This window comes from Scyliorhinus canicula, chromosome 2 (genome assembly GCF_902713615.1).
Source record: "Scyliorhinus canicula chromosome 2, sScyCan1.1, whole genome shotgun sequence".
Lineage (NCBI taxonomy): Eukaryota > Metazoa > Chordata > Chondrichthyes > Carcharhiniformes > Scyliorhinidae > Scyliorhinus > Scyliorhinus canicula.
In genome coordinates this window covers 89,787,887-89,800,051 of record NC_052147.1, presented here as the reverse complement: position 1 = coordinate 89,800,051, position 12,165 = coordinate 89,787,887, and the positions used below count along the sequence as shown (strand labels likewise).

The following is a 12,165-nucleotide window of genomic DNA, read 5'->3' as shown; positions in this document are numbered from 1 at the left end:
GCCCTTGGAAGGGCCCCGCTCCCATTAGCGAGTTCAGCATCAAGGCCACATAGGCCCCCAGGTCCGATCCCTCCAGGAGGCCCAGGATCCGCAGGTTCTTCCGCCGCGAGCGGTTCTCCATTTCCTCCATCCTCGCTTGCCATTTTTTGTGGAGCGCCTCGTGCGATTCCACCTTCACTGCCAGGCCTAGGATTTCATCCTTGTTCTCCGAGGCCTTTTGCCGTAACTCGCGGATCTCTGTGCTCTGAGTTGCCATGAGCTTATCCAGTGAGGCCGTAAGCGGTTCCAGCAGCTCAGCTTTCAGCTCTCTGAAGCAGCTCCTGCGTCCGCTGCTGCCATGCTGCCGGTTCCCTGCCCGCCGCCATCTTGTTCCTCCTGCCTCGCACCTTTCTTTGCTCGAAAGCCGATTTTTTGACCGCCCCGCTCCTGGTCGAGCCCATCCACCGGCAGATAAACGCAGCAGATGTGTTCCCACACCTGGAAAAGTCCAACCAGCTACAGGCCCTTAAAAGAGCCCAAAAGACCGAAAATGCGGCTTAGCTCCGCATCACCGCAACCGGAAGTCCAAGCATGCACATTTTTTTTGGACTGTGGGAGGAAACCCATGCAGACATAGGGAGAATATGCAAACCCAAGGCCTGAATTGAACCTGTGTTCCTGGCACTGTGAAGCAGTTATGTTAACCACCGTGATGCCTTTTCACCTGTGATTGTCTCTGCATAGCAACCAAACAAGTCCCCAGTTTGTACCAATGTGATTGTCTGTATAAAATATATATAGTCCGAGTCGGATTGTCACTTCGCTCCTATTTCTGTATCTTGCAATCTTTTTGGTCCTGCTTCGCCTGACCTTCCGACTCATTTCAGGCGAGAACATTGCAATGCAGTGTGCTCCTAAAGCCTTCAATCGAGCGCTGTTCAATCAAGAGTCAAGGAGGCCATGTCCCCTTTGTTTATGGCACCAATTGCCATACAGGTAGGTTTGTCAGGTAAGTGGGGACGGGAGTGAGTGTGGAGACATGGGGTGACGATGTGTGGCTGACGTAGGTCTGTAAACTATTACCCAGAAGCTGAGTGGTTTGAATTTTTTTTGGGATAATTATTGATATAACATAGTTGGAACCATCTGAAGTTTGTGATTTTAAGTTCCATTACCAGATGGTTCCTAGCGCAGGTGACTGCCCAGTAGATGTTTAAACTTCCTGGGCAATTGCTATGAAAACCTTACCTGGAAAATTGCTGCTCTGAAGCTCATGTGTCTGGAATATCAGTGTCTGTCTTTGACTGTTTTAATGTCTGGTACAAAGAACCAGTGCAACATTAGTCATTGCTTTTGGCTTGTAATGTAGTGCTTCCCACTATTTGGTTATGGAGCAGGACATCATTGTTGTGACCACTTCATCATCAGTGCAAGCATGGGACTATGCTCCATTCATTCGAATGTCAGTAGATACTAACTGCTTTGTACTTCTATCTTCTAGAGATGTGAGATTGGCACTGGAGCAGTTAGGGGGTAGCAGTGAGGTGGAAGAAGGGATGCTTCCAAAGATCAGAAAACAGGTAAAAGAAAAAACAAAGACTTCTTTACCTCTCTTTACACCAAAATTCAGTGACCAACCACACTGGAATTAAGACCAGGTGGTTTTGTCAGGGATTGAGTGGTCAGTGGGTCAGAGACACTGTCCTGTCAAGAATTGGATGATCCATTCACCCACCTTAAAAAATATCCCTGGATATCCTTTCCCAAAAATCATATCCTGAAATTTTCAATTGTTCCCCAGGAGTACAGATTGCTATGAATCGATGATTTTCACCCATTCTACTCATAAAGGAAACAGGCCAGAACTTCAACAAGAACAAAATAACATACTTTAAATGAAATCCATTCTGAGCCGGTTTCCACCTTCCATGATGACAGCAGTACAAGTGTTAATGAGCAAAACAACTATCACCGCTGCCTCTGTGCCTTTTATTTACACCCAAGAGCAAATTTGAAAAGTTGTTTGTATATAGCACCTTTCACAACCGTTGAAAATCCTAACGTGCTTTATAATTAAGTAATTTTGAAGTTGTAAAGTAGGAAATGCAACTGCAGTGAAATGTCGCCTGGATTATATTCAAGACTGCAGTTGGTCTTGAATTCATCAAATTCTAACTCAACCAATAAAGTAGAGGGTGCTTTATTCAGCATTTAACCCCTGCCCTGGGAGTGTTTGCAGTGAAAAGCATTGACACATCTCATCTTGATGAATAACTGGTTTTACAAGATGTTTCTGGTTATTTTGTTAACAGATCAAGATGCTCTGTCAGAAAGATATTGTCATTTGGAAGCTGCTACGACTAGAGATGGTGCAGATGAATGTCACTCAACAGCTTGAACGTATTAATCTCCAGAAACAACCAGAGCATCTGGCAGCCCTGACTGAACGGATTGAGCAATTGAACAAGAGCTTGACCGGTGTGTAAGAGGAATTGATTCAAAGTTGATGGGGGCAGATTGCCAAAAGGACAAATGTAATTATGAAAAAATGTCTGCTGAAAAGGCTCATGTGAAATTGGGTTTGGTCTTAATACATCCCACTTTACCCAATATGTCAGCAGACTCACCTTGTAGGTGGTTTGGAGGTCAGCCAGCAACCATGGAAATACACAGTCAGTCGCAGGATTGGAATGAAGATAATTGGTTTAAAAATCTGAACCTTGAAAATAGTGGGTAAAGTCCACAGCAACAACCAGACTGGCACTAAGTGCCAGGGTGGTGGTGTGGGAGCAGAGTGGCAACCATCAATCAATAATAGCATGATTAGCAAGATCTTGCCTCACAAATTTGATTTAATTCTTTGAGGTAGTGCAATGGATGTTGTGTACATGGATTTTAGCAAGGTGTTTGACAAGTCCAGACGGCAGATTGGTCAAGAAAGTAAAAGCCCAGGGGATACAGGGCATGGCGGCTGGCTGGATAAAAAGTTGGCTTATTAACAGGAAACAAAGGGTTATGGTCGATGGCTGCCTGCCCTTGCAATTGGAAAGTTGTTTCAAGTGGTGTTTCACAGGGATTGGGGTTGGGACCCTTACTGTTTGTGCTATATATTAATGATTTGGACAGAAAGGTGGGGAGCATGATTGGGAAATTTGCAGATGACAAAGATTGGCCTAGTGGTGGACAGTGTAGAGGATAGCTACAATCTCCAGAATGATAGAGATGGATTGGTGGCGTGGGCAATAAAGTGGCAGATGGAATTTAACACACAAGTGGTCATACATTTAGGGAGGTCAAATAATAGGGAGTACACAATAAATGGGAATATACTGGAGGGGATGAAGTGAAAGATCTTGCCGTACAAGTACACAGGTCTCAAAAGGTAGCAGTTCAAGTAGACACGGTTGTAAAGAAAGCATATGGAATGCTCCCCTTCATTCGAAGAGTTAAGGTAAGGATGGAATTGTATAAGACACTAGTGAAGTCACAACTGGAATATTGTGTGCAGTTCTGGTCACATTGCAGGAAGGACATAATTGCTCTGGAGAGAGTGCAGAGGAGATTTACAAGAATGTTACCATGGCTAGAAAAGTGTTGCTATGAGGAGAGATTAGGCAGGTTGAGTTATTTTCCTTGGAACAAAATTGAGGGGAAGTGATGGAGTGGACAGGATAAAATTGTTTCCCTTAGCGGATAATTCTAGAACCAGAGGACATTGATTCAAGATAAGTGGCAGAAGGTGAATTAAATTTTTTTTTCATACACAGAGGGTAGTGGGAGTCTGGGATTCACAGCCCAAGTTGGATGTGGAGGCAGAGACCCTAAACTCTTTTTAAAAAGTTTGTGGATCGGCACCTTAAGTGCTATGGACGATGTGCAGGGAGGTGGCATTAGAAAGGGCACCTGGGTGTCCTCAGGCTGGCATGGACAAGATGGTCCGAATGGCCTCCTGTGCTGTAGCTTTTCTTTCTAATGAGAAGGTGCACGGTGGAACCACGCCACAATTGACTTTCATTTTCTGTTTCAGCTCCCAGTTTCCCTTCAACACCAGACAAGGATGAAGAACTAAAGGAGTGCGAAGCTGAAATCCAGGTAACAGACCATTTGGAGTATTCACAGGTTGTGACTGACCCCCTTTTAGGTTTCAATCTGCTCCTCTGCACTCTTCAGCACCATTTTTACCACACCTCCCCTAAATCATTCTTCGTACAACCCTTCCTCATAAAGGTGGCGTGAGGTGGGCAGCACAGTGGGTGAGCCCTGCTGCCTCACGGCACCGAGGTTCGATCCCGGCTCTGGGTCACTATCCGTGTGGAGTTCGCACCCACAACCCAGAGATGTGCAGAGTAGGTGGAATGGCCACGCTAAATTGCCCTTTAATTGGAAAAAAATAATTGGGTGCTCTAAATTAAAAAGAAAAGGTGGCGTGTGGTACAAAATTGGCCAGCCATCTGTCACTTTTAATTTCAGCCAGCTTCTACGACTGCTCATTAACTTAACTCTTCTGGTGTCTTGTTTTTTTGCAGTCAGCTCTGGACAGTTCCACTCCAGCAGGCTCTCGGGTGCCAGAGCAAAATGAGTCCGTCAGGTGCCACAGGAACGGGGAGGAGTGGCAAATAGTCAGTGGGGAAGAACTCCAATATTCCAGAGCTCTGAGGAAGGGAAGTTGCAGGCAGGCATCATGTCACACCAGCCAATTGGAAAGCATGGAACAGTCGTAGATGAAGAGTGACGTTGAGTAAATATATTCTAATAAAAACAGAGTTTGAACACAGCACTGAGCAATGTATGGATCCATGGCTCTGTACGGAGAGGTATAAACTGTTACAAATCACAGTTGGTATTCAATTCTGGGTTCCACACAAAAGATGACAAGACCCTGGACAAAAGGTCGACTAAATTCAGTCATAAAACTAGAACTTGTTCTGATAACAAGGGGTTTGAGAGAGCCTGTCAGGAGAAATAACTTCCTCTGGCAAAGTGGGTCAGTGACTGGGGTTAATCATTAAAATAACTGGCAAACAAGTTCGAGGTGAACTGATTTTTAAAAAAAAATCTTCATACAGGGTTGTTAAAGGTGATGAGATCATATTCTGTCAGAACCGTTAATAAATCAACAGACATATATACTTGAAGAAATAAATTTGAAGGGTTGTGAGGAAAGGGGCGGCATTTGTATAAATTAAAGCGCTTGATAGAGCGAATAGCTTCCTCATGGTTGTAAAAATGGAATGGTTCTGAAGTGCATTCCTCATGGTTGTAAAAATGGAATGGTTCTGAAGTGCATTCCTCATGGTTGTAAAAATGGAATGGTTCTGAAGTGCAATGACTCACCTACCTATGGATATAACGGTAAAATCCCTGAACTATGAATTTCTCTTAACCATCATTGTTCAACTGGAACAATTTCCATCCAGAATAAGAGATAGAAACTACAACCTCCCCGCTCCCAGGAACTTATTGTCCCCATTGAGCGACTAAATTAATTTTTAAAAATACAGAGGATGCTGAAAAAGCTTAGGAGGTCTGGCAGCATCTGTAGAGAGAGACAGAGTTAAGATTGAGTTATATGAACCGTCTACATCTGTAGAATCTCAATGTGGCTTTATGAAATGGATGAATAACATCACTAACCTGAGAGAGGAAGTGTCAAGAAATGGTTAAATTAGAGAACAATGGCATCATGCCAGAAAGTGGTAGTAAAAGTAAACAGGAGTTCTATCCAAGTGTAGCCTGCAGATAATAGGAATGTGGACAAACACACGGTAGAAAGCCAATTTTCATTTTACCAGCATGGGCGTGTGTGGCAGATGCTCTTCAATGTAGGATCTGTATACGACACAGAATTACCCACTGCAATTCAAGGAAACACCTCCTCTTCTCCCTGTTTTTTGATCTCTCAGGAGACCCGAGACTAGGGACAGGGCTGTCTGAACGGGTCAGCTTGGTGCATTTTTTTTTTCATTGTCCAATTCCTTTTTCTTTCCATTAAGGGACAATTTAGCACAACCAGTTCATCTACCCTGCACATCTTTGGGTTGTGAGGGTGAGACCCACGCAGTCATGGGGAGAAAGTGCGGACTGTGACCTGGGTCCTCAGCACCATGAGGCAGCAGTGCCCACCACTACACCACCATGCTGCCCTAATTGGTGTATTTGACTGTCTTTTTCTGTCCATTTTGTATATTAAAGAAAAAACAAAGCTGGGTCAGAAATGAAGGAAAGGTCTGAGGCAAGCACAACTTATTAGACACCAAACCAGATCCAGAAATACATCCTCTCGGAGTCACATTTATTTAGATATTTGGAATAGTTTCCAATCAATGCAAAATCATTTATTGTAAACATTCTCATTCCGATCACACACTGACAATTTGGAGCCTCGTGGTACATAAAATATGCAGCCTCACTGCGTATGGCATACACAATACACAGTCTCAAGGCTGCACATAATACGCAGTGTTATGGCCAGCCTCACTGGGCATACATAATACGCAGCCTCATGACTGCACAATAAACAACTTCACGGCCACATAACATGCAGCCGCACAAAGCACATATTAAATGCAGCCTCACTGCACACACAACACAACTAACGGGGCAAAGTATTCAGTCTTAGTGTCACACACACTCTTCAGTAGGACTGCATTATATGCAGCCTCACGGTGCATAGCTTGATTCAGATCACTTATCCGTCAAAGAATCTTTTCTTGCTACCTCATCCAATCATGACCTTGGTACCTTTTGGCTTAAAATCTTGAAGAAAATAGAACTTTACTTTAAAAAAACAGTGGAACTGTCATGGTCAGGCTGCAATTGGGCTCAAGGCCTTTCTGTGACCATACACTTCTGTCAAACTACATTCTTATCCTAGACTTTAAACAAAATAATAAATAAAACCATGGTGATATGCAGCAGGCATCACACAGTGGCAACAAAAACTCAAAAACCCACCAGAATTAGTCTCTACTCAGCCACAGGGCCCACAAGGTCTCACCAATACGACTTGACCTTAGTCGAGACTTCCCCTTCAGAGTACGGTCTGAGCGTCGACATCTATGTCCATTCACAATTTTCTCCTACTGTTTCACAGCCCCAAACACACAGAACACACACACTGGATATTAAAAAAAATACTTGGTACAGGTTCAGAAACCACATTTTCATCTGTATGTAATTTGAAAACAAGGTTATTAGGCATAAAATGAATAACCTAACAATAAGAAATAATTGGGATTCAAAATGAGAGATCAGTCCTCGAGGCTGCAGGAATCAGCAGGATTCCACATCATGGAAGCCTGTCAAACTGTGGCAAATAGCCAACAACCTATGTTTAAGTTACAAAATCTACAGAATTGTAAGTGGACACATGCATTCTCAGACTCAGACCGGGGTGTATGCACCCCGCACGCAAACCGAGACATGTTTGTGGAGCAGTCACTGTTGATCGATATTTCATGCCTTTAACTCTCACTCTGTCAGCTTTACCCTTCAGGCAGCATGGCCCGTGTTAAAGAGCAGATAAATCTCAAAACAGCTGCAGCATGTAGGCTCAGTCCAGCTGTGAAGCCATCGAGATTCCTCAGATGTACAGCAAGTTCACAAGAGTCTGTAATTTCGGAATGATGGAAATATATTGTGTAAAGACGTTTGTGTATGGTAGTCTTTTAAATTACTTCCCAATTTGGGAGGTCAAATGTCTCATCATGGGTCCAGATGGCTGTTCTCCTCAGCATGCTGACACAGGTGCTTGGGGGCATCCTGGGAAAAATAATGGACAAGCTGTTAATATACCACTGACAAACAAACAAGGAGTAAAAGCCTGCCAGCCAACCAACATCCCTCACCACAGTATCCCCAACAGGTGAGGCAGCAACCTCCAGCTCCTCCAGGTTTTGTACCCATGTAAAAATCCTGCATTACTTCACATATAAATCATTCAAATCCCTCGATTATATTCCAGCATATAACTCACTCTTTTTAAAAATAAATTTAAAATGCCCAATTCCTTTTTTCTATTAAGGAGCAATTTAGTGTGGCCTAACCACCTTCGTGCACATCTTTGGGTTGAGGGGTCCCTAACGTTTCCAACTCAACTACTTCCACAGGCAGTGCATTCCATGCCCCCACTACTCTCTAGCTAAAGAACCTACCTCTGACATCCCCACTATATCTTCCACCATTTACCTTAAATTTATGTCCCCTTGTAATGGTTTGTTCCACCCGGGGAAAAAGTCTCTGACTGTCTACTCTATCTATTCCCCTGATCATCTTATAAACCTCTATCAAGTTGTCCCTCATCCTTCTCCGTTCTAATGAGAAAAGGCCTAGCACCCTCAACCTTTCCTCGTAAGACCTACTCTTCATTCCAGGCAACATCCTGGTAAATCTCCTTTGCACCTTTTCCAAAGCTTCCACATCCTTCCTAAAATGAGGTGACCAGAACTGCACACAGTACTCCAAATGTGGCCTTACCAAGGTTTTGTACAGCTGCATCATCACCTCATGGCTCTTAAATTCAATCCCACTGCTAATGAAAGCTAGCACACCAAAGGCCTTCTTCACAGCTCTATCCACTTGAGTGGCAACTTTCAAAGATCTATGAACATAGACCCCAAGATCTCTCTGCTCCTCTACATTGCCAAGAACCCTACCGTTAACCCTGTATTCCACATTCATATTTGTCCTTCCAAAATGGACAACCTCACACTTGTCAGGGTTAAACTCCATCTGCCACTTCTCAGCCCAGCTCTGCATCCTATCTATGTCTCTTTGCAGCCGACAACAGCCCTCACTATCCACAACTCCAACAATCTTCATATCATCTGCAAATTTACTGACCCACCCTTCAACTCCCTCATCCAATTCATTAATGAAAACCTGGGTCCTCGGCGCCGTGACGCATCAGTGTAACTCACTGTTGAACAATGTTCCTGATAAGCTATGCAGCAGCCAGAGAATTACTGTTGATTTACATCAAATAATTTTAAAGGGATTGTGCACTGATAAAACTGACCACCACGCAGCACAACTACATTTTTAAAAGTAACATTGCAATAACATTTATATTCTGTATATAAACCCTCTCACTCCCCTCAAACCCCGATTAGATCTCAGTATGTAACTCACTCCCAACTGTTACTCTGCATATAAAGCCCCATCCAAACTCCTTTGTTCGATTCTCGACTGTCCCTGCCTCCCAAGTATCTGTTATTCTATACCTAACTCTCTCTCTCTCTCTCTCTCTCTTCCCCCCCCCCCCCCCCCCCCCCCCCCCCCCCTCAATAAAATCCCAACCTAGCCTGAAACTGACTGCCAAGTATCTGTCATTACACACAATCACCCCAAAGCCCTTTATCATGTTCAACACGGTTCTTCACTACTGGAGACCTGTTGCATAAACCAGACCCACTGGATGAGATTCCAGCGTGTAACTCAATTCCTATCTCAGGTACAAAGTGATGATTGGATGAACTCTGACTGCAGCAACCTCGTGTCCCAGCTTTTAACCTGCGATTGGGTTCCATCTAGTTCCTTTCCCAGAATACACCCTTCCCTGTACACACCCTCCCCAGAACCCTTTTTCTTTCCTCACCTGTTTGGACCCATTTTTTACAGTGAAGAAAGCATCACAGTTGCGCCAGCGACACTTCAGGGTCAGCAGAGAGGGGTTGTTATGATCAGACAACAGGTGGTGCTTCAGGTGCTTCAGGACTCCAAAAATCAAATTACAGCCGGACCACTGTAAGAGGACAGGGCAGACAATTAAAGGGGTACGGAAGAGAGCAGGACAGAATGTGGTGGGGTGGGCAAACACCATCATCCAGACATAGTGCAAACACATATCACAAGAAAAGACAAATATGAAATGTGTACCAGGTTAAAATGAAGGATTACAAGATGAGCAGAGCCAGAGCTCCCGAAAACGCAGCCACTCCTGCGATCACATCATGCGACCCAACGCCACTTCATACAGGCTTAACTCAGCTGCCTTGCTTTTGCACTCTATGTTGCTATTAATAAAGCCGAGGATATTCTCGGCTTTATTAACGGCTCTGTCAAGCTGTCCTGCAATTTTCAAGGATTTATGCACATATACACCCAGGTCCCTCTGCTCATATACCCAGGTTAGAATTGTATCTTTTACTTTAATATTGTCTCTGAATTCTACTAAAATGAATCACTTCACACTTCTCAAACTTCATCTGTCCATCCATTCCACCAACCTATGTCCTTTTGATGTTCTACAGTACTCCTCTCAGTTCACAATACTTCCAAGTCCCTATTGTTTGCAAAATTTGAATTGTACCCTCTACATCAAGGTCGAGGCCATTATCAGGAAATGCAGGACTCCCAATACCAACATCTGGGGAACTCCATTATAAACCTTCCTCCAGTCTGAAAAACATCCATCCTCTCTCTTTCCTCTCACTCTAGCCATATTGCCGCTGTTCCTTTATGCCATGAAGTTTGCCTGTTATGTGGCTTTTTATGAAATGCCTTTTGGAAATCCAGCAATACCACATCGATCACTTTACACTCATCAACACTATCCGTTGCTTTAAAAAAAACTCCAGCTAGTTAGATGAACAGGATTTGCCTTTAACAAATCTATGATTGCTCCCCTTAATTAACCCATATTTGCTCAAGTAATGGTGAATTTTGTTCCGAATTATAGTTTCTGGATGCTTCCCCACCACTGACTGGACTATAGTTTCTGGCTTGACTTGACACCCATTTTGAACAAGGATTTGCAATTCTTCAGTCCTCTGGCAGCATGTCTAAGGAAAATTAAGTTAACAATCTATTTCCCTCAATATCTTTGATTACATCTCATCTGGTCCTGATGCATCATCAACTTTAAATAGATAGCCTGTCTAATACCTCTACTTCATCAATTTTAAACCTTTCAAGTGTCTGAACTACAACTTCCTTCAGCATAATCTGCAAATCATTTTCTTCCTTCATAAAGACAGAAGCAAAATATTCATTTAATTCCACAGCTATACCCCCTACCTCCATGCATACATTCCTTGTCCATGCCCAAACTTTATTCTTTAAAGGCAGTCCATTGTTCACATACAGTTTTACCTGCCAGCCTGTGATTCTAATTTACCCGGGCCAGATCCATTCTTACCCATCAAGTAGAGCTTTCCCCAGTTAATTATTCCTGCATTGTTCCTTGTTCTTTTCCATAACCAACCTAAACTATATGATACAATGATCACTGACCCTAAATGTCCTTCTACTGACACTTTGCCCACTTCACTCCTAAGAACCTGGTATAGCAACGTTTCCTTTCTCGTTACACTGGAAACATACTGTAGGAAATTATCTTGAACACACTTCGGAACACTTGCTCCCTCTCTGCCCTTTACACTATTACAATCCCAGTCAATATTTGGATAGGTTTTGCTATTTTGGCTATTCTATAATTCTTCCAACTCTCTGTAATTTCCTTGCAAACTTGTTCCTCTACATGTTTCCCATTAATTGGTGGTCCATTGACCAAGCAATATAACTGTAACCATTTTGTCTTCAGCTGGAGCCAAATGGGTTCTGCACTTGACTCTTCTGGGACACCCTCTCTCCAGCGCCACAATGCCTTCCTTAATCAATACTGCCAACCCTCCCCTTTCTTTCCCAACTTCCCTTAACACTTTGTTCAGGAAAATATTTTCAAGCTCATTGCTAATAGGATCTCCCAGCATTGTACACACACAATAGGTATCTCACAATATATCAGTCTCCTGAATGAATCAATGTATGGAAGCGAGAGTATCATCAGAACATTGAGAAATGGGTAGAGATACAGTGTGAGCTGGGCACAGCAGGGTCAAGGGAAAAGGCAGAGATATTGAGAGCTGAGCAAGGGCATCACCGACTGTCTATAGCCATGTATAAAGGAGCTTTCAGACTTACCCAACATCGAAAATTCTGCATCAGGTTCAGCCGCACAGCTTGTATGCTGCCATCATAACAGCCTGTGTAAATCTACAGGCAAAGAAAAAGGCAGTCATACATCACCATTAGTTTCATAATGCCCTTGAAAAGGGGTGGCTGGCTAGGCCATTTCAGAAGACAGCAAAGAGTTAAATACATTGCCTTGGGTCTGGAAGTACATAAAGAACAGACTAAAGAAGGGCATAAATTTCCTTCCCCTAGGACATGAACAAACTAATGTTT

At 43.4% G+C, this 12,165-nt stretch overlaps 2 protein-coding genes across 10 annotated transcripts in view; one reads left to right on the top strand and one right to left on the bottom strand.

Annotated features, from left to right (window-relative positions):
• heatr4 (HEAT repeat containing 4) overlaps positions 1-4,753 on the top strand; it is a 188,386-nt gene extending 183,633 nt beyond the window's left edge. For both annotated transcript variants that reach the window (XM_038782580.1, XM_038782586.1), the window contains 4 exons: positions 1,481-1,559; positions 2,292-2,457; positions 4,007-4,071; positions 4,506-4,753. In XM_038782580.1, coding sequence (XP_038638508.1) covers positions 1,481-1,559; positions 2,292-2,457; positions 4,007-4,071; positions 4,506-4,700 — 505 coding nt within the window. In that variant the 3' untranslated portion in view covers positions 4,701-4,753. The remainder of the gene's footprint in view (positions 1-1,480; positions 1,560-2,291; positions 2,458-4,006; positions 4,072-4,505) is intronic.
• Positions 4,754-6,242: 1,489 nt separating this feature from the next.
• LOC119955860 (zinc finger protein 106-like) overlaps positions 6,243-12,165 on the bottom strand; it is a 131,809-nt gene continuing 125,886 nt past the window's right edge. For all 8 annotated transcript variants that reach the window (XM_038782559.1, XM_038782510.1, XM_038782518.1 and 5 more), the window contains 3 exons: positions 11,902-11,973; positions 9,575-9,721; positions 6,243-7,740 (listed from right to left, as the gene is read on the bottom strand). In XM_038782559.1, the coding sequence (XP_038638487.1) occupies positions 7,684-7,740; positions 9,575-9,721; positions 11,902-11,973 (276 nt within the window). In that variant the 3' untranslated portion in view covers positions 6,243-7,683. The remainder of the gene's footprint in view (positions 7,741-9,574; positions 9,722-11,901; positions 11,974-12,165) is intronic.